Source organism: Oncorhynchus gorbuscha, linkage group LG25, assembly GCF_021184085.1.
Source record: "Oncorhynchus gorbuscha isolate QuinsamMale2020 ecotype Even-year linkage group LG25, OgorEven_v1.0, whole genome shotgun sequence".
Taxonomy (NCBI): Eukaryota; Metazoa; Chordata; class Actinopteri; order Salmoniformes; family Salmonidae; genus Oncorhynchus; species Oncorhynchus gorbuscha.
The window spans coordinates 24013211-24032287 of record NC_060197.1 but is presented as its reverse complement, the minus strand read 5'-3'; the positions used below and the strand labels follow the sequence as shown (position 1 = coordinate 24032287).

At 41.9% G+C, this 19077-nt stretch overlaps 1 protein-coding gene across 2 annotated transcripts; it reads left to right on the top strand.

Moving 5' to 3' along the window:
* The first annotated feature begins 601 nt into the window (after positions 1-601).
* LOC124013991 (serine protease HTRA3-like) lies at positions 602-18876 on the top strand. 2 transcript variants are annotated; one of them, XM_046328617.1, is made up of 9 exons: positions 602-4920; positions 13557-13656; positions 13926-14148; positions 15333-15527; positions 15697-15729; positions 16059-16173; positions 16979-17036; positions 17131-17226; positions 17475-18876. In XM_046328617.1, the coding sequence occupies exons 1-9, from the start codon at positions 4500-4502 to the stop codon at positions 17641-17643; spliced, it is 1410 nt and encodes a 469-aa protein (XP_046184573.1). In that variant the 5' UTR covers positions 602-4499; the 3' UTR covers positions 17644-18876. The 2 variants fall into 2 exon arrangements, with proteins under 2 accessions (XP_046184573.1, XP_046184572.1); XM_046328616.1 differs by having other exon boundaries at positions 15978-16173.
* Positions 18877-19077: the final 201 nt, after the last annotated feature.

The window sequence follows — 19077 nt, the reverse complement described above, 5'->3', positions numbered from 1 at the left end:
GTGTGTCCTTTAGTAGTGGTTTCTTTTGCAGCAATTCGACCATGAAGGCCTGATTCACGCAGTCTTCTCTGTACAGTTGATGTTGAGAACTCGGGCTGTTTGGGCTGCAATTTCTGAGGATGATAACTCTAATGAACCTATCTTCTGCAGCAGAGGTAACTCAAGGTTTTCCTTTCCTGTGGTGGTCCTCTTGGGAGCCAGTTTCATTATAGTGCTTGATGGTTTTTGTGACTACACTTGAAGAAACTTTCAAAGTACTTGAAATGTTCTATATTGACTGACCTTCATGTCTTAAAGTAATGATGGAGTGTCATAACATGGACTTGGTATTTTACCAAATAGGGCTATCTTCTGTATACCACCTCTACCTTGTCACAGCACAACTGATGGGCTCAAACACATTAAGAAGGAAAGAAATTCCACAAATGAACTTTTTACAAGGCACACCTGCATTCCAGGTGACTACCTCGTGAAGCTGTTTGAGAGAATGCCAAGAGTGTGCAAAGCTGTCATCAAGGCAAAGGGCGGCTACTTTGAAGAATCTCAAATATAAAATAGATTTTGATTTGTTTAACATTTTTTGGTTACTACATGATTCCATATGGGCTATTTCATAGTTTTGATGTCTTCACTATTATTCTGTAATGTCGAAAATAGTAAAAAAATGAAGAAAAACCCTTGAATGAGAAGGTGTGTCCAAACTTTTGACTAGTACTGTATATGTAATAAAAGTAATATAAGAGAAGATAACGGGAGTATGGAGGTCCAGTTGTTAAAGGTTATAGTGGCGTGAATGTCTTTGTGAGAGTAAAAACAATATGTACTGCACACCTGGAACCCTATCCACAAATAGTGCTAAATCTTTGAGCAGTTGTGAGGGTGCTTCGGTAAATACAAGCCAGATGGAACGCTTCTCTGGCTTCTCCAGATGGTGTAGAAAATAAGAGAGAAAGACATGGAGAGGGAGAGATAGATGGAGAGGGGGGGGGAGAAAGAGACCGTAATCTGTCAGTAAACTCACTTCAAAGACTTCAAATTAACAACGTGCTGAATTGGAATTATGTAAACAAAATATGCCTTGAAAACATGACTACTAAAATGTGGTTACAGGCAAAGAGAAAGAACAATGCTGCGTCTTTCTTTTCTGCCATGAGTGGCATATTCAGTACAGCAATATCACAATTTAAGCAAAATCCCATATTTTAATCCTAAAAATAACACATCTAAAGTGTGCTTAGGAATCTTCAAAATATCACCAAGCACTGCTTCCCCATTTCAGGGGCTTCAAACGAATCACCTTTCGGCGAATTGTTTTGAATCCAAAATAGGTGACCAGGCAGCGCGTTCCCTGGCCTGAAAGGGTATCGAAGAGGTAGGTGAGAAACCTGACCATGGAGACCGGGGTGAGAAGGTGATGAAGCATACCTTCATGAGCAGTAACTGAAAACCAACTGGCATTTGGAAAGTTCGAGGTGAGGGAGAAAGTGTGGTGGAACAAGTATTGTTAGAATTGTTAAGTATCATGCTAGCGTTAGCTGGATCGAATGATCCTTTAGAAAGCCAGAGAAATGTTGAGCAACATTAGCCAATTTAACTGCTCAAATAATTGTTTTTATGGTGTGAAAATTAGCTGGCTAATAAAGTCAGACAACGCTACATCAGATGAGCTAACGTTAGTAACCTAACCAATTCGTTATACGACTCCTTGCCGATCTCCAAGTTATCTTCGAGTTAGTTGCTTACTGGACCCTGGCAATCTGTGTGAAATGTTAACTAGATTACAAACGAACTACTATATGTGAACTAATGTTTTCCCTCTACCAGTATGTGGTTAATTTTCAGAATGAGAGAATCGGGTGAAAAGGAGGCGTTGCTTGTTAAATAAACAGTTAAATGGGTCTGCAGCTGGGGACTGGCTTAAGATGGATGCCACTATATAGAGGTGAAGGGAACACCACACACACTACCTCGTTCTCACTTGTTCAATGCAGATACAAAGGGGGTATGCCAGGTGTACTCTCTGCCTGAAAGAGATCAATTATGCCAACAAATTGTATCATTCTCTGCTGACCCTCTGCTGGCACATTGCAGAACAGATGTCCTCAGGCAGAAAGTGTACAATGTAATGATATGCAGTGTAGACCAAAGATATTGCCTTTGTTGTGTTGAACTTGACTGTATCACTTGTGTGTGGGTGAGGGGGGATTATTCAATGTTTGACTCGGTGAATGTTATTTTTGCACACCTGTAGCCTTGTGCACTTCAATGATCTATGTCTACTCTGATTCAGAGGGGTTGGGTTAAATGCAGAAGACACATTTCAGTTGAATGCATTGAGTTGTACAACTGACTAGGTATCCCCCTTTCCCTACTATAGTGGCCACTATAATTGAGCAAAAATAGAATGCCTGTTCGTTTCATTTTATTTCTCCTTAAGCTAGCTCCCTAGTAGTGCAGCGGTCTAAGGCACTGCATCTCAGTGCTAGAGTCACTACAGTCACCCTGGTTCAACTCCAGGCTTTAATTAACACAACCAGCCGTGTTTGGGAATCCCATCGGGTGGCGCACAATCGGCCCAGTGTTGTCCAGGGTTTGGCCGGTGTAGGTCGCCATTGTAAATAAGAATTTGTTCTGAGCACACTTGCCTAGTTAAATAAAAAATATTGTTTTTTCCCCCAAGTGTAATATTTAGATGTGTGTGGTCACAAGCATTCTATTAGAGGCTGTCATGGCTACCTGCAATATTAGTGTATTGTTTTTTCCTCAAGACTTGAGTGTCATTTGCAGTAAAGTCTAGGCAACAAATAACATTGGATTGCTTTCTTTACATTTTGTAGCTGTGAGTTGGGTTCACATTAACCACTTTTTATTTTACACACCGAGACTGATCATGTAGATCATATTCTTTGTTGTTTAATTATTCAAAACCTGTATTTTACCCTGTAGGGATTTTTTGCATGTTTCAGTGCAAAACAAAAGTGTCGCCTGTTTTGGGACCTCACCAGTTTGCACCCTTGCCCATTAACGGCCAGCACAATGGATACACGTGACTGGAACAAGGGGTCCAGTGTTTCCGAAAAGTGCCAGGAGTGATTGACATTGAGTTTCCAAATGAACATACCCACTATGGGCCGTGGTTTAAAGTAATGCACTATACAGGGGATAGGGTGCTATTTGGGATGCGTCCCATATGACTTGTTGGACACCCTCACTTATCTACCATGACAAACATTTATTAGCTCTAACCATGTTATGCCCATTCCCCTTATAGAGAGAACAAGAGAACAATAGAGAGAGGGAGAAAGAAAGAAAGAAAGAAGTATGTGCTAAAAACAGAACCACATCTGCCATTATGCCGGTACTGGCTGGTCATCTTAAATTGTCCTTAAAAGGGGTACTTATAAAAACATGGTACTATCGAGCATGTGTCCTAAATGGAACATAGGGCCCAAAAGGGTCAAAAGTAGTCTGCTATATAGGGAATAGGGTGCCATTTGGGACGCAACCCATGCACTCATTCACATCCAGACTGAGGAATGGATTACCTAATGTTTTGAAAAGGGAAAAAATAGAATGTGTCAGATTAGTCACTAGCTGCATGGATGCCCATGTTGTTTGACAGAGACCCAATAATTTCCATCAATATTTCGACACTTTTTTGGGCCCCCATGTATAATATTGTCCAGGTTGTGTTGCTACTGACAACAACGTTCATTTCCAAGTCACGCATCTCAAGGTATGATGACAACGTTCATGCTAGATATGGTAAAGAGTAGACCGCAGAGTTATGCGTGGTCAAGAGGGTCCAACGCTCCGCCTCCTGGGGTCGCGTTTTTATTGTCAACGACCTCCTACTTTGCGGAGCTACTTTGGCTTAGTTTATTAATTCGACGATTTTAAAAACAAGCACACATAAAACTTGAAAAAGACAAATAAAAGAATCGAAGATAACACACAATACAGTCTGGGATTTATTTCCATTGTTGTCCTCTTGTGACATGGTGGTTGGTTAAAATCACTTGCGCTTTGGAGGGGCAGAGCCAGACCAGACGCAACGAATGATATTGGATCTTTAAAAAAGTGAAAAAACAAAAGGCACCGCACTGCTGTGCTGAGATTCATTGGTGTTCATTGCAAATATAGCGCCAGCCAGTGCATCGGTTAGACGCACAATAACGGCATATTTGGGATCAGTTTCCACTCCTTTGGGATAATGTTTCCCATTTAATCTGGATCAACCACGGGCGGCTGCATATGATTAGAAAACTTTTCCGTTTTAAGAAAATCCCGGATGTCTGCCCTGCAAGCGTAATTGTATCTCGACAGTCTTGTGAAAGAGATGCGTAAAAGTGTGGAGTGTTGCTCGTTGTTCAATCTTCCCAAATGACCGGCGACCGTTTTTCCACGAACATGACTGTGTAAATACTTAGCCTAACATTATTTGTTATTATTTTATAGTTTTTATTTTCTCATATCTCCACTGCACTTGATCGCAAACGATGCAGGTCCTACTGTTTGCTACGGTTCTTTACTATATCGTGAACTTCGTCGGGGCTGAGCCCAACCCAAAATGCTCGGAGCGGTGCGACGTGAGCACTTGCCCCAGCCCTAGCTGCGCGATGGGGTACGTTCCAGACCGATGCAACTGCTGCCTGGTTTGCGCCCAGGGAGAAAGCGACCCATGCGGGCGCAAAGATGACCTACCCTGCGGTGATGGACTCGAATGCAAGCACCCGGCCGGAAAGCGGCTAGCCAAGGGCTTTTGTCAGTGCAAATTGGGTCACAAAGTTTGCGGCAGTGACGGCGTTACCTACGGGAACGTGTGTCAGCTGAAGGCGCAGAGTAGGAAGGCTCTGCAGCAGGGGCTGCCTGCCATCACCTCCGTCCAGAAGGGACCATGCGAAATCAACAATAACAAAGGTAAGTCATTTGTGTCTAAAAAGAAAACAACAATAACAGTTGCAACATACATGCATACTGTAGCTCAACATTAATCAGTAACAGCAGAAATGTATGGGCTGCAAACACTGTTGCACTTCATGCAACAGACATGGATGGATAATTTAATACATGTTTATATATAGTGCACTACTTTTTGGGGGGGCTCAATGCACTATATAGGGAATAGGGTGCCATTTGAGACATAAATATAGTCTAGGCTAGAGGAATATATTTAGCAACCCCTAAACACCTCCTTTGTGAAAAGGGGAAGAGAGCAGACTGTCTGGGTCATTAAAGTTAAACCCTACAACTTTGCCCCTAGACACTGACCTGAGGCCAGGTTTGTGTTTCTCCAAATCATTTAGTTTAAGATTGGGGGAGCGAAACGGATCACCATCATTATTCTCAGCCAGACTCCCTATAGATTACAGTCTCACACGATGAAACTAATGACCAGCCACTGAATGACTGAGTTCACTTGTCAGAATGTTTGTTTTCCTGTCTATTTTTTTATCAGCCTTTCCTGTGTTCTTTTTTCCTCCTAATACCCGGCAAAAACAAGCGTTTAGTGTGAAAAAACTGAAAAAATAACAAAATTATGATTGTTATCGTATGTGCATTGTAGTGGCCATTAGGTCAAATAAACATGACAGTAAATGGGGACAGTAGACACAAAACATAGTTGGCACATCCTGATGTCCACTACAGAGGACATTTATTATTGTTATTTAGCTCTTATATAATGCTAGCACATTTGGTTCCTTAGAAGTGGCTTCAATGTAAGTTTTTGGTTTCCCGTTGGTTCTGGTAAAATGTTTTTAAAAATTAATGTTCTGAGAAGTGAAAATGTATCTCGCTCTGGGCATGTTAATTTTAGGTTGTAGGGAGGTTCTGAGAACGTTTTACTATGGTTCCCTGAATGTTTTCCTGGGAGGTTTTATTAACATTCTGAGAAATACAATTATGTTATTTGAATGTAATTAAATAACATTCTAAATGTAAAGGTCATTTGGAGGTTTTTGAATAACTTCCTTAAAACTTTCACTGAATGTGTCAAGACTTTTAATAAGACTGCTAGCTTAGGTTAACTGTTTGAAGTTTGTGCTTGAAGTGCTGGTTAAGTGCTGGTTAAGTGCTGGTTAAGTGCTTGAAGTTCAAGCACAGATAGGACACTTGGAAATTCATTCGCATTAATCATGCAAACACATTTATTTTTTACTGTGTCATGGCATCAGTGAGATTCAAACACTATTATATTCTGTTCTCTATCCATGGAATTAGTCTACTGCACCACCAGCATGGAGCTAGCATGCCATGGTTTATTTTAAACTTATACAAAGCTGATCATTTTAGTTTTTTCAAACAGAACCCATTTCAAAGGAAACGTTAAGATCAGGTGCGGCTAGTTAGTGGGTGCGGCCAACACACCTGAACACACTTAACAAGATAAGAGGTTAGAGAGAATTCTGTTGACGCTGAGAACGGAATGTATATGTTTTTAAATAACATTCTTAGAACGTTTTTTGAATGTTACTAATGTTTTTTTTTTTAATGGAAAGTTTTCTTAAAATGTTCCGAGAACACGACTTTAAATATAACATCAAGGAAACCTGCAGAAAACGCTATGCTGAAGTACTGATATTCCCACAGAAGAACGTTGTTTCTTAATGTTCTCTGAATGTTCTGAGAACATGACTTTAAATAGGACCATCGGGAAACCTGTATGAAAGGTTATGCTGAAGCACTGACATTCCCACAGAAGAACGTTCCCAATGTCAAAGCAGTTTTGAAAACGTTCCTAGAACATTACCAAAAAATATATATAATGTAACTATTTTGGAACTTTTATGAAGTGTTCCGTTAATGTCGCGTCTAGTCAAGGTGGGTGGAATCAGGCGCAGAGAGCAAATAGTTAATAGTAGTTTATTCTCCGGTGAACAAAAATAAACACAGACAATCCAAAATACAAACCGGGTGAAAATATCCAAAACAGGATAACAGACAAACCGGAGAATAAATAAACACAAAAACACAGACAGCCGAAACGAAATGACAAAAACAAACAATCCCGCACAAAACAGGGGCGGGACAACCTACATTATATTCAGATACTAATTAACTAACACACAGGTGAAAACAATCAGACAAAACCAACAGATAACAGAAAAGGGATCGGTAGTGGCTAATAGGACGGTGACGACGACCGCCGAGCACCGCCTGAACGGGCAGGAGAGCCAACCTCGGCGGAAGTCGTGACAGTTAACGTTATTTTCTTGGTATTTTATTACTTTATTTTGTCAAGTTAAGAGACCATTCCCAGAATGACCATTCTGAGAATTTTGGGGGAAGTCTGAATGCAATACAACGATAGGACAACAACGCTCTCACCAAGCACTAAGAAACACATGGTTGTCAGAACGTTATGTGCTAGCTGGGACTGCTCAGTAACCTCACCAAACTATTCCTGAGATATTTACATATAGAAAAAAATCTGAATATCAAACTCACAAATATGATAATTACACAATTACACACACTTACCATAAAATTGCTGGGTCTCAGGAGGTTATAGGCATTTCCTGGCCAAAGGTGGCAGTTGCCTTGGTTTCCATTCAGAACGTTTTCATAATGCCACTTCATAATGCCCAAGAAGCCGGTGTTTGGAGGATATATTGGCACGGATGTTGCAAACCGTATATGATATGATACACACTACTGTTAAAAAGTTTGGGCTCACTTAGAAATGTCCTTGTTTTTGAAAGAAACTCCGGGATGCTGGCCTTCTAGGCAAAGTTCCTTTGTCCAGTGTCTGTGTTCTTTTGCCCATCTTAGTCTTTTATTTTTATTGGCCAGTCTGAGATATGGCTTTTTCTTTGCAACTCTGCCAAGAAAGCCAGCATTCCGGAGTTGCCTCTTCACTGTTGACGCTGAGACTGGTGTTTTACCCGTACTATTTAATATAATATACTTGTGAGGTGTCTGTTTCTCAAACTAGACACTCTAATGTACTTGTTCTCTTGCTCAGTTGTGCACCGGGGCTTCCCACTCCTCTTTCTATTCTGGTTAGGGCCAGTTTGCGCTATTCTGTGAAGAGAGTAGTACACAGCGTTGCACGAGATCTTCAGTTTCTTGGCCATTTCCTCGCATGGAATAGCCTTAATTTCTCAGAACAGGAATAGACTGACGAATTTCAGAAGAAAGGTCTTTGTTTCTAGCCATTTTGAGCCTGTAACCGAACTCTAATGCTGATGCTCCAGATACTCAACTAGTCTAAGAAAGAAGGTCGACGACATCCGATCCTCGTTTGCTAAGTCAAACGACACCGCTGGTTCTGCTCACAGTGCCCTACCCTGTGCTCTGACCTCTTTCTCCCCTCTCTCTCCAGATGAAATCTCGCGTCTTGTGACGGCCGGCCGCCCAACAACCTGCCCGCTTGACCCTATCCCCTCCTCTCTTCTCCAGACCATTTCCGGAGACCTTCTCCCTTACCTCACCTCGCTCATCAACTTATCCCTGACCGCTGGCTACGTCCCTTCCGTCTTCAAGAGAGCGAGAGTTGCACCCCTTCTGAAAAAACTTACACTCGATCCCTCCGATGTCAACAACTACAGACCAGTATCCCTTCTTTCTTTTCTCTCCAAAACTCTTGAACGTGCCGTCCTTGGTCAGCTCTCCCGCTATCTCTCTCAGAATGACCTTCTTGATCCAAATCAGTCAGGTTTCAAGACTAGTCATTCAACTGAGACTGCTCTTCTCTGTATCACGGAGGCGCTCCGCACCGCTAAAGCTAACTATCTCTCCTCTGCTCTCATCCTTCTAGACCTATCGGCTGCCTTCGATACTGTGAACCATCAGATCCTCCTCTCCACCCTCTCCGAGTTGGGCATCTCCGGCGTGGCCCACGCTTGGATTGCGTCCTACCTGACAGGTCGCTCCTACCAGGTGGCGTGGCGAGAATCTGTCTCCTCACCATGCGCTCTCACCACTGGTTTCCCCCAGGGCTCTGTTCTAGGCCCTCTCCTATTCTCGCTATACACCAAGTCACTTGGCTCTGTCATAACCTCACATGGTCTCTCCTATCATTGCTATGCAGACGACACACAATTAATCTTCTCCTTTCCCCCTTCTGATGACCAGGTGGCGAATCGCATCTCTGCATGTCTGGCAGACATATCAGTGTGGATGACGGATCACCACCTCAAGCTGAACTTCGGCAAGACGGAGCTGCTCTTCCTCCCGGGGAAGGACTGCCCGTTCCATGATCTCGCCATCACGGTTGACAACTCCATTGTGTCCTCCTCCCAGAGCGCTAAGAACCTTGGCGTGATCCTGGACAACACCCTGTCGTTCTCAACTAACATCAAGGCGGTGGCCCGTTCCTGTAGGTTCATGCTCTACAACATCCGCAGAGTACGACCCTGCCTCACACAGGAAGCGGCGCAGGTCCTAATCCAGGCACTTGTCATCTCCCGTCTGGATTACTGCAATTCGCTGTTGGCTGGGCTCCCTGCCTGTGCCATTAAACCCCTACAACTCATCCAGAACGCCGCAGCCCGTCTAGTGTTCAACCTTCCCAAGTTCTCTCACGTCACCCCGCTCCTCCGCTCTCTCCACTGGCTTCCAGTTGAAGCTCGCATCCGCTACAAGACCATGGTGCTTGCCTACGGAGCTGTGAGGGGAACGGCACCTCAGTACCTCCAGGCTTTGATCAGGCCCTACACCCAAATAAGGGCACTGCGTTCATCCACCTCTGGTCTGCTCGCCTCCCTACCACTAAGGAAGTACAGTTCCCGCTCAGCCCAGTCAAAACTGTTCGCTGCTCTGGCTCCCCAATGGTGGAACAAACTCCCTCACGACGCCAGGACAGCGGAGTCTATCACCATCTTCCGGAGACACCTGAAACCCCACCTCTTTAAGGAATACCTAGGATAGGATAAAGTAATCCTTCTCACCCCCCTTAAAATATGTAGATGCACTATTGTAAAGTGGCTGTTCCACTGGATGTCATAAGGTGAATGCACCAATTTGTAAGTCGCTCTGGATAAGAGCGTCTGCTAAATGACTTAAATGTAAATGTAAATGTAAAGCCCATTTTTATTTCTTATTTAACCAGAACAATAGTTGTCAGGTGTGCTAACATAATTGCAAAAGGGTTTTCTAATGATCAATTAGGCTTTTAAAAGGATAAACTTGGATTAGCTAACACAACGTGCCATTGGAACGTAGAAGTGATAGATGCCGATAATGGGCCTTTTTACGCCTATGTTAATATTCCATAAAAAATCTGCCGTTTCCAGCTACAATAGTCATTTACAACATTAACAATGTCTACACCCTATTTCTGATCAATTTGATGTTATTTTGATGTGCTTTTCTTTCAACAACAAGGACATTTCTAAGTGACCCCAAACTTTGGAACGGTAGTGAATATGTGTATGACATTAGCATATGATGTTATGGTATTATTCAGTCGAATACTATACCAACATATGAACCCATTTAACTTACAATGTGTATTTGCACACAAGGCATTGAGTTATTCCAGCTGGAATGCAATTTTAACTCATCAGCATTCAGGATTAGACCCACCCTTTGTTTAAAAGAATGTACCACCATAGAGATTCTATTAAATTACTAGAGGGGATATGTCATCAACTCAAAGTTCCATAATGGGGCAAAAATGGCAGCCATTTCGGTCAGAGAGAAATCCAAAACCAGTTTAATTGAAATGAATGGCAGTATAGGCATACGTAATGCATTCCTTGCTTTTACTTTTGCAGGAAAATAAAAGTTAGGCATGTGATGTCTTAGAAATTGTGTAATGGAATTATAGTCAACCTAAAATATTGTCATATCATTATAAATAGAGTTTATACAGGTTTTATACCAATTTTCTGTATAAATAGATAATAATAAATAATAAGATATAGTTTCTCGTACACCGAATTCATTGAAAGATAGGCCTTTCAAATTGGCCAATTATTTGACCTGACCCAAATAATACTTTCTCACTAATGAGGGAAACAGAATTGGATTGTAATGTGTGGCATAGACATCACTGTTTACCGAAGGATACTTTACAGGAAGCAGGAAGGCCTATGAAAAATTATGGCATATCCGATTTGATCACAAGAGGGCTTAATGGTGTGAGGTACTTTTAAAGCGTGTAGCATACTTGGGTTCAACTACTATTTGAAATCATTTTGACTGTGCAATTGGGCTTGATTGAGCTTACCTGGTGCAATGGAACCAATATACAGATGTGTTTGAAAAATTGAAAGACCCATGACCCAAGATTGAAAGACCAATGTCTGCTCATATGACTGAGTACATGGAGTTTGTAAGAAGAGGGATAAGGATGACTGACTAATGAGATTTCTGCACCTAATCTAATCTGCTCATTGGTCGAAATCATTCATGAGCCAATTAGAATGAAGGGCTTTGTAGAGAACTCACACATAAAGATTTGTGATTGGTGGCATTTTATCTGAATTTCTCCAATAATTGGCCAATTACTTAAGTTTCCTTTAACTAAACGGATCATTGCCAGTGCTGCATTACAGTGTGGGATTGTTGAGTTAGGAGTAGAGATATCTATAAGTAGTACCAGGAGAGGAGTACTGTTTACATGTTGTTTTTACTTCTCAGATCTCACATACTTTTCACTTGCCTCATGTCTCAGTCTATATGGCTATGTTTAAACAGGCTGGCCAATTCTGATCTTTTTCCACTAATGGATATTTTGATCAGCCATAATAATTGGGCAAAATAATTACTCACTCTTACTTCAGTCAAATACTATATCATCATATAAACCCATTCAACGTACAACATGTATTCCAACACAAGTCATCCTTGAGTTATTTCAGATAGGCCTACTACCACTTTAGACTAAACCTAAAATGATCTTGTCATTATCATTAGGATGGGCTGGCCTTCGGGCTAATGACATGTTTAGTATCTTCAAACTGTTCTTCGATCAAAAAACACATTTTCCAGAGTCATCTCAAAGCTTTTTGGCCACCACTCAGGATAATAGTAGCCTGTAGTCCCAAACAAAACAGCACAAACAAATCTGGGAGCAGGCTAGAATAATGGCCGAGTTGGGTTTTTCCATGGTTACTGTCAAAATTGTGCCATCCACTGGTTTGGTTTTCTAATGCTTGATTAGCCAACTGAAGAGGGCCAATTTGTAGCCTAGTGCCGAAATATGCTCTTCTGAGATCCCCCTTTGCTTGCATGTTTAATTCTACACTCCCTTACCCAACAATTTACAATTGGTTAGGAGGATGACCATAGCCAAATATTTGATTAGCAAATGGATAGGATGTGTTGGGAATAGTTCTAAAATGTAGAGCCAGATGTAGAGCCATGTGGTCTAAAATGTAGAGCCATGTAGAGTCTAAAATGTAGAGCCATGTAGAGTCTAAAATGTAGAGACAGGAGTTTTTCCTTGACCATGTGACCTGACTAAGAAAAACTCTGGACCATATTTATAGAAAGTTTTTCCTGAGCAGGTCATCTGTGCAGGAAAAACTCGAGGCCCTGCTAACACTGCTTGAGATGAATAGGAGTAACTGAATGGACATCATGCTTTTCATATTTAGGTCACTAGTACACTGCCAGCTAGTTCCAGGACAGGGTGTGTTGTTTGTCTCCTCTCTAAAATCAGCTGTGTAACCTGATTGTTTATACGAGCCAAGGCGATCATACGCACGCACACATGCATGCACATACACGCACACACACATAGCCAAGGCAGTCTAGTCACAGGAAACCACGGTCAGCTGAGGAGAACAAACGCCAGCCAGCGGAGAAGACCGCCATGTGCTGGAAATAACCGAGCGTAATTAACATGAGTTTACTGCAGCACGCCACACACACAAGCACACACACACTCACGCACAGGCCACTAAGGCTTTTTCATGGCCCTGAAGGAGCACAACCCGGTGAAACTACCCAGCTGTTTTTATACCAAATTACTGAGGTTTCATGTAGGAAGGGGTGGAGTATAGAAAACAAATATTGAAGGGTATTGCACAGGAAGTTCACCTAAGAACCTGTACTCGTCAGACTAAAAAAAATATGTGTTATTGCTATTTTAATGTTGTTGTTGTTGCTGTTCTTGTGGCTATTTTTAAAGGCAAGTTTTTACTGACCACTTGATCAAACCTGAAAACACTCCTTGCCCTGGGGGTGGCAGGGTAGCCTAGTGGTTAGAGCATTGGACTAGTAACTGAAAGGTTGCAAGTTCAAATCCCCGAGCCGACAAGGTACCAAATCTGTCGTTCTGCCCCTAAACAGGCAGCACTGTTCCTAGGCCGTCATTGAAAATAAGAATTTGTTCTTAACTGACTTGCCTAGTAAAATAAAGGTAAAAATAAAATACTTACTGTGAGCACTTTTAAGCAGTGCATTTAATAAAAGCGTTACACAACATTATTAAGGCTCATACATGGATGGTTTAAGTAAAGCGTTTCCAATATATTATTTTCCTGCACATAAGGTGGCAGGTAACATGTTAAGAAGCGATCGTACTATTGCTGGAGAGGTGAGAGTGTAGAGGAGTGACTGTGTTATATTATTAACATGAGTAATTCTTCCCGCTAGTATAGGTACTTCACACCCCACCAGTCCCAGGTACAAGTTTAACTTCATCGCTGACGTGGTTGAGAAGATTGCGCCGGCTGTTGTCCACATTGAACTTTTCCTCAGGTACAGTGTGTTTGTGTAGGCAGACTCACACACAATCTTATGTCGTACTACAGTGTGTGTTGTGTCTGTAAAGTATGTGTAATGATGGTTGAACCAAAATAATCATTTTTATCACATATAACTAACAGGTAGTAACTTCACAACAGTGTAGATGTTATGTAATCTCTCATCATAAGCAATAAGCACAAAACCCATCACAGTAAACTCTTGTCTTGTCGTTGTTCTATCTTGACCTCTTTTGAGCTCTATATTGACCTCTTGCCCCACAGGCACCCTCTGTTCGGCCGGAATGTCCCTCTGTCCAGTGGGTCAGGCTTTGTGATGTCAGACACAGGTTTGATAGTGACCAACGCCCATGTAGTCTCCAGCACCAGGCCTGTGTCGGGCCGTCAGCAGCTCAAGGTCCAGATGCACAATGGTGACGTCTACGAAGCGACCATCAAGGACATCGATAAGAAGTCAGACATCGCCACCATCAAAGTCAACCCACTGGTGAGAGGAATGTGTCTCAGGATTGGGGTCAATTTCGTTTCAATTCCAGTCAATTCAGGAAGTACACTGAAATTCCTAATCCAATTGGAATTGAAGGGTTGTTTATTTCTGAATTAGATATTGCGTAAGAGTCTGACAAAAGACATGCTGCTTTTTTTTGTTTTAGGCGTGTTCTTATGCATAGGCCTATTGTCAGATCTCTAGACCTATTGTTCATTGTACTGAGACATATGCGACAACTTCTTGTTGTTTGTGGTTAGAGGAAGACTGACGCTGAATTTTTTTCAAATGGAACCGTCCAAATACTATGTTCTGGTTCACATAATAGCTGTATTGTATTCTACAATAAGAAGGTCTTACTGTTAAAAACAGGGGGAATAGGAACAAAGAAACAACAAAGAAAAGAAAAAACACAACAAAGAAAAGAAAAAACCCAGGGCGAATTCCTGTACGTTAATGAGATGAATAGCTATTTGATGGATGTCATGAATGTCAAAGGTCACAAATAGTTATGACTGATGTCATATCCTGTTTGTGATAGGATTAATCAGGCGTGGTGAAACACAGGTCAATTCAATTCACCCCTGGGTGTAAGCTGAATGTTTTAGGCCCAGGTGCATAGATTATGACACGGACCCTACCACTTTAGGGATAAGTAGGGGGATTTTAAGATGGGCCAGTAATAATATAATAATAATATATGCCATTTAGCAGACGCTTTTATCCAAAGCGACTTACAGTCATGCGTGCATACATTCTACGTATGGGTGGTCCCGGGGATCGAACCCACTACCCTGGCGTTACAAGCGCCATGCTCTACCAACTGAGCTACACAGGACCATATTACGTAAGTGTTCAATCAACGAAAGCCCCTAAAGTTTCCAAAACAATGGATCTGCCTACCGAGAGAAAGACAGGGAAACGCGTGAGCAGTGAGAAAGACCTCAAAGAATTCCTACACAGCCCGGTCCCTCTCTCTTTAACTCTATTTCTGAATCTCACATCACGATATGAGTCAGAAACATGTATTCTAGTGTCAAAATGTACTGCAAAGTTTAAAAAGGATAATTAATATACAAATATTGAAAGCATTTAATGAGACAACTAAAAGAGGCACCCAAATTACCCCCCTTTAACGCTTCTCTCCGTCACCCCTCTCTTTCTATCCCCTTCCTCCCTCTCAGAAAAAGCTCCCGGTGCTTTTGCTAGGACACTCGGCCGACCTTAGACCTGGTGAGTTTGTGGTTGCCATTGGCAGCCCCTTCGCTCTCCAGAACACGGTTACCACAGGGATCGTGAGCACTGCACAGAGAGACGGGAAGGAGCTGGGCATCAGAGACTCTGACATGGACTATATACAGACGGACGCCATCATTAACGTGAGACAATCAATTCTATTCAATTTAGCTTAACTTTATTTAAAGGGCAATTATAGCAGACTTCACTTATAACCAACTCAAAAGGCTGTCTAGCTGTCAGACAACTACATACACATCCCATTGATTGACTGAATAATTGATTGATGTATTGTTTTTGATATTTTCTCAGTATGGAAATTCAGGCGGACCTCTAGTTAACTTGGTAAGTGTTATGTCGGGCCCCCAACACTTTTTCACGATCTTCACTGTGATTGATATTGAGTAGAGGCAGTAGTGAGACCGCCATAGAGCTTTTTTTAAATACACCAGTATGAAAGTATCCCAAGATGGCCATCTTTTTGGTCACGTTACCAGGATGTTAATGTCTATTGTAGTGTTCTATTTAATTCAATGAAGCCAGCCCTGTTCTAAAACCCTAATAACCTGTCACCCTGTATTGTCTGCCATCAGGACGGGGAGGTGATCGGTATCAGTTGTGATCCAGTTCCTATTCGTAACACTCTGTTAAGTTGTTTGTCTGACTGCCACCAGGACGGGGAGGTGATTGGCATCAACACTCTGAAAGTGGCTGCTGGGATCTCCTTCGCCATCCCTTCTGATAGGATCACACGCTTCCTCAAGGAATCAATGGACAAGCAGAGCAAAGGTAGGCCCGCACCTCCCCACTGATAGGACAACACACTTCCTCACCGAATCAATGGACATGAAAAGTAAAGCCAGGCCCGCCCCTCGTATATGATAGGATAACACTCTTCCTCAACGAATCAATGGACAAGCAGAGCAAAGGTAACTATGTCTGAGATAGCCAGACAGCTATTAGCTACTGGTATGATCACATTATAATTCTGTCAGGATTTGGCCAGGGTTGTTCCGGTTTTTGGTCACTAGATGCCCCCATTGTGTTTTTTGACCTTTTGTTTTCCCTTGATCCCCATTATTATTTGCACCTGTGCCTCGTTTCCCCTGATTGTATTTAAACCCTTAGTTTTCCTCAGTTATTTGCTCTGTGTTTGTATGTTAGCACCCAGCCCTAGTATTCTGTGTACTCTTGTTGATCCCGGTGGACTCTCTTGTGGAATTCTGTTTTTTGTTCTTGTTTATTTATTTTTGAGTATCTTTTGAGGCTTTTTATGCTATACCTACCACCTTGTGGATTTACCTTTTTGTCTTGGAGGATTACCTTTGTTCTTGTGGAATTCCTTTTGAGGTTGTGGAGTTACTTGTTTTCCTGAAGGACTTCACTTTTTTACTTCATTAAATACACTGTCTCAAGTACTGCTGTATCTGCCTCATCTCCTGGGTTCTGCAGACTATTCGTGGCTCAGTTGGTTAAGTGACTGTTTCTCACTCCAGAGACCCGGGTTCGTAACCGGGTCCTGACAAATTCAACGAAGGCAAATCATGTATTATTATGTATGTTAAAGGCAAATTATTGTTTTTTTATTTTAAAGAAGTGAGATCATTGAAGAAACGGTTCATTGGAATAAGGATGCTCACCATCAACCCAGCGTAAGTCTTATGCAAGAATGACACTGTGCAATACTACAGTTACCAACAATAGTTTGTTAAACCAAGACAGACATTTCTAATTCGTCTTGTGTAGGCTGGTTGAGGAGCTGAAGCAGCAGAACCCAGACTTCCCTGATGTCTCTAGTGGGATCTACGTCCATGAAGTGGTGCCTCACTCTCCTGCACAGAAGTAGGTGGCCTCAGTCAAAGCTACCATACACTGTGCAAATAGCATAGTTTCCCTGAGAAGGGTCAAGGTGACTTTGTATGGAAATTTAGCATGGACTATTTCATTACATCTCTTGGTTTTCTTAAAAGAGTAATTTATCACTCTCTTTCATACTTTTAATATCTTTACCCACGTGTCTCTCTTTGCACTATAGCCTTCCTCATCTCAAAATAATGTGTTTTTACCCTCATCCTCCTTTCTACACACAGAGGTGGTATCCGAGACGGTGACATCATCGTGAAGCTGAACGGCCGTCCTTTGCTGACCACAGCAGATCTACAAGGGGCGCTCACGGAGGAGACAGCCCTGCTGCTCGAGGTCAGGAGGGGCAACGACGACCTGCTCTTCAACATCCAGCCTGATGTCATTATGCAGTAACTCAGTAAACATGAAGACATTGACCAGGAGTACTGTACTCGAGATATATTTCTATCGGACCATTCTGTAAACGTTAGAACGTCACTCATGAACATGCTCCCAGCCGTTCAACATCGAGCCAGGCGACGTCTCCATGCAGTAATCACAGCAACCGTGGTGTGGAACCCGTGAGACTGAAAAAGTATACTGACCAAACAAAACAAAAACTCTGGTTGAGAGCCCTATACACTGATAAAGCTGCCCCTATAGTCACTGACCTAAGATCAGTTTGTATTTGTTTTGGGAGGGTAAAACTGATCCTAACTCAGTGCCTAAAGGGTGACTTTTAACTACTCCGAGCCAAGGGGAGAACGCTCAACAAACAAGTCAAGAAACCGAAAACTGTGTTTGTTGGAACCTTGATCTGGAAACAACAGAGAGTGACTGACCCTTGCTTGGTAAATCCAGCCAGAAAACTCTCTGGGGTCTGGATGCATTTAGGACTGAATGTTGGAACGCCCAGTGAAATGAAACACTTGATTTTTAGTATTGTTGTATTTGTGTTTTGTATCATCTGTCTTTGTCAAAGCATACCAGCTGTTTTTTGAGACTCACTTACTCCCAATGCAACTGATCATTGGTAAGACAAGTTTAGCATGTAGTTTAATTCAAAGATTTGTCCATTGTTACACTGCTTTTATGGCCTTTTAAAAAAATCTGTTGAACAGAACTTATTTCTGTACATGCGAGTACAGTAGCTATGTGTCCAATGCTTTCCGTTTGAAACCATTCCATAATCAACTGTTAATGTTGTTTTTGGGTCAGTTATACTTTGAAAGAAAGACCAGAATTTGGTCAGAAATGTTCAGTTGGAAGACCACATTTTTATTCAACTGGTAAAATGTAAGCAAATGTCTGTTTGAATCTCACTGTTACTGGATTCTTGATGTCTTCTACTATAACCGACCCATTGGGAACACTTTACATGAATGTCCTAAGGGTTTATAAAGGGTTTGTAAAGGTGCTATAAGCAGTTTTATAAACACTTTACAACATTGACCTGTGCTTATAGCATGAATAAATCAATTCCCTTTACAGTCAGTTACTTATATCTTAATCATCATGACTTAAGAACAGATTGAATGTTTACAAATCTGGATTCCTTTACCAACAGGCTATGTCAATGGGAGTGATTGTTTTAGTTTTTGCTACTTTTTATAATGTGTATAAAATCAAATAAATTGCTGTGTAGGACGTTCTTGCATTAGATCCAGTGAGACGTGTGTGTGCGTACATGCGTGTGTGGGTGGGATTCCTTTGACAACATTCTGCTGTACTTGGACATGGTTGACGAGGAAGTTAGGAATGTTTACTGCTGCAGGCTGTAAGGAGCTTAGCCTTGTTTAATTACAATCAGGTTATTGTGGCTGCGCTATATATATATATATAGCAGCC

What these genes read in the sequence shown, in the direction of transcription:
- LOC124013991 (XM_046328616.1), top strand. Translation starts at nt 4,500, where the DNA reads ATGCAGGTCCTACTGTTTGCTACGGTTCTTTACTATATCGTGAACTTC. An exon ending in GCGGACCTCTAGTTAACTTG is followed by an intron (nt 15,730 to 15,977) that starts GTAAGTGTTATG and finishes GTCTGCCATCAG; the next exon opens with GACGGGGAGGTGATCGGTAT. An exon ending in CCTCACTCTCCTGCACAGAA is followed by an intron (nt 17,227 to 17,474) that starts GTAGGTGGCCTC and finishes TTCTACACACAG; the next exon opens with AGGTGGTATCCGAGACGGTG.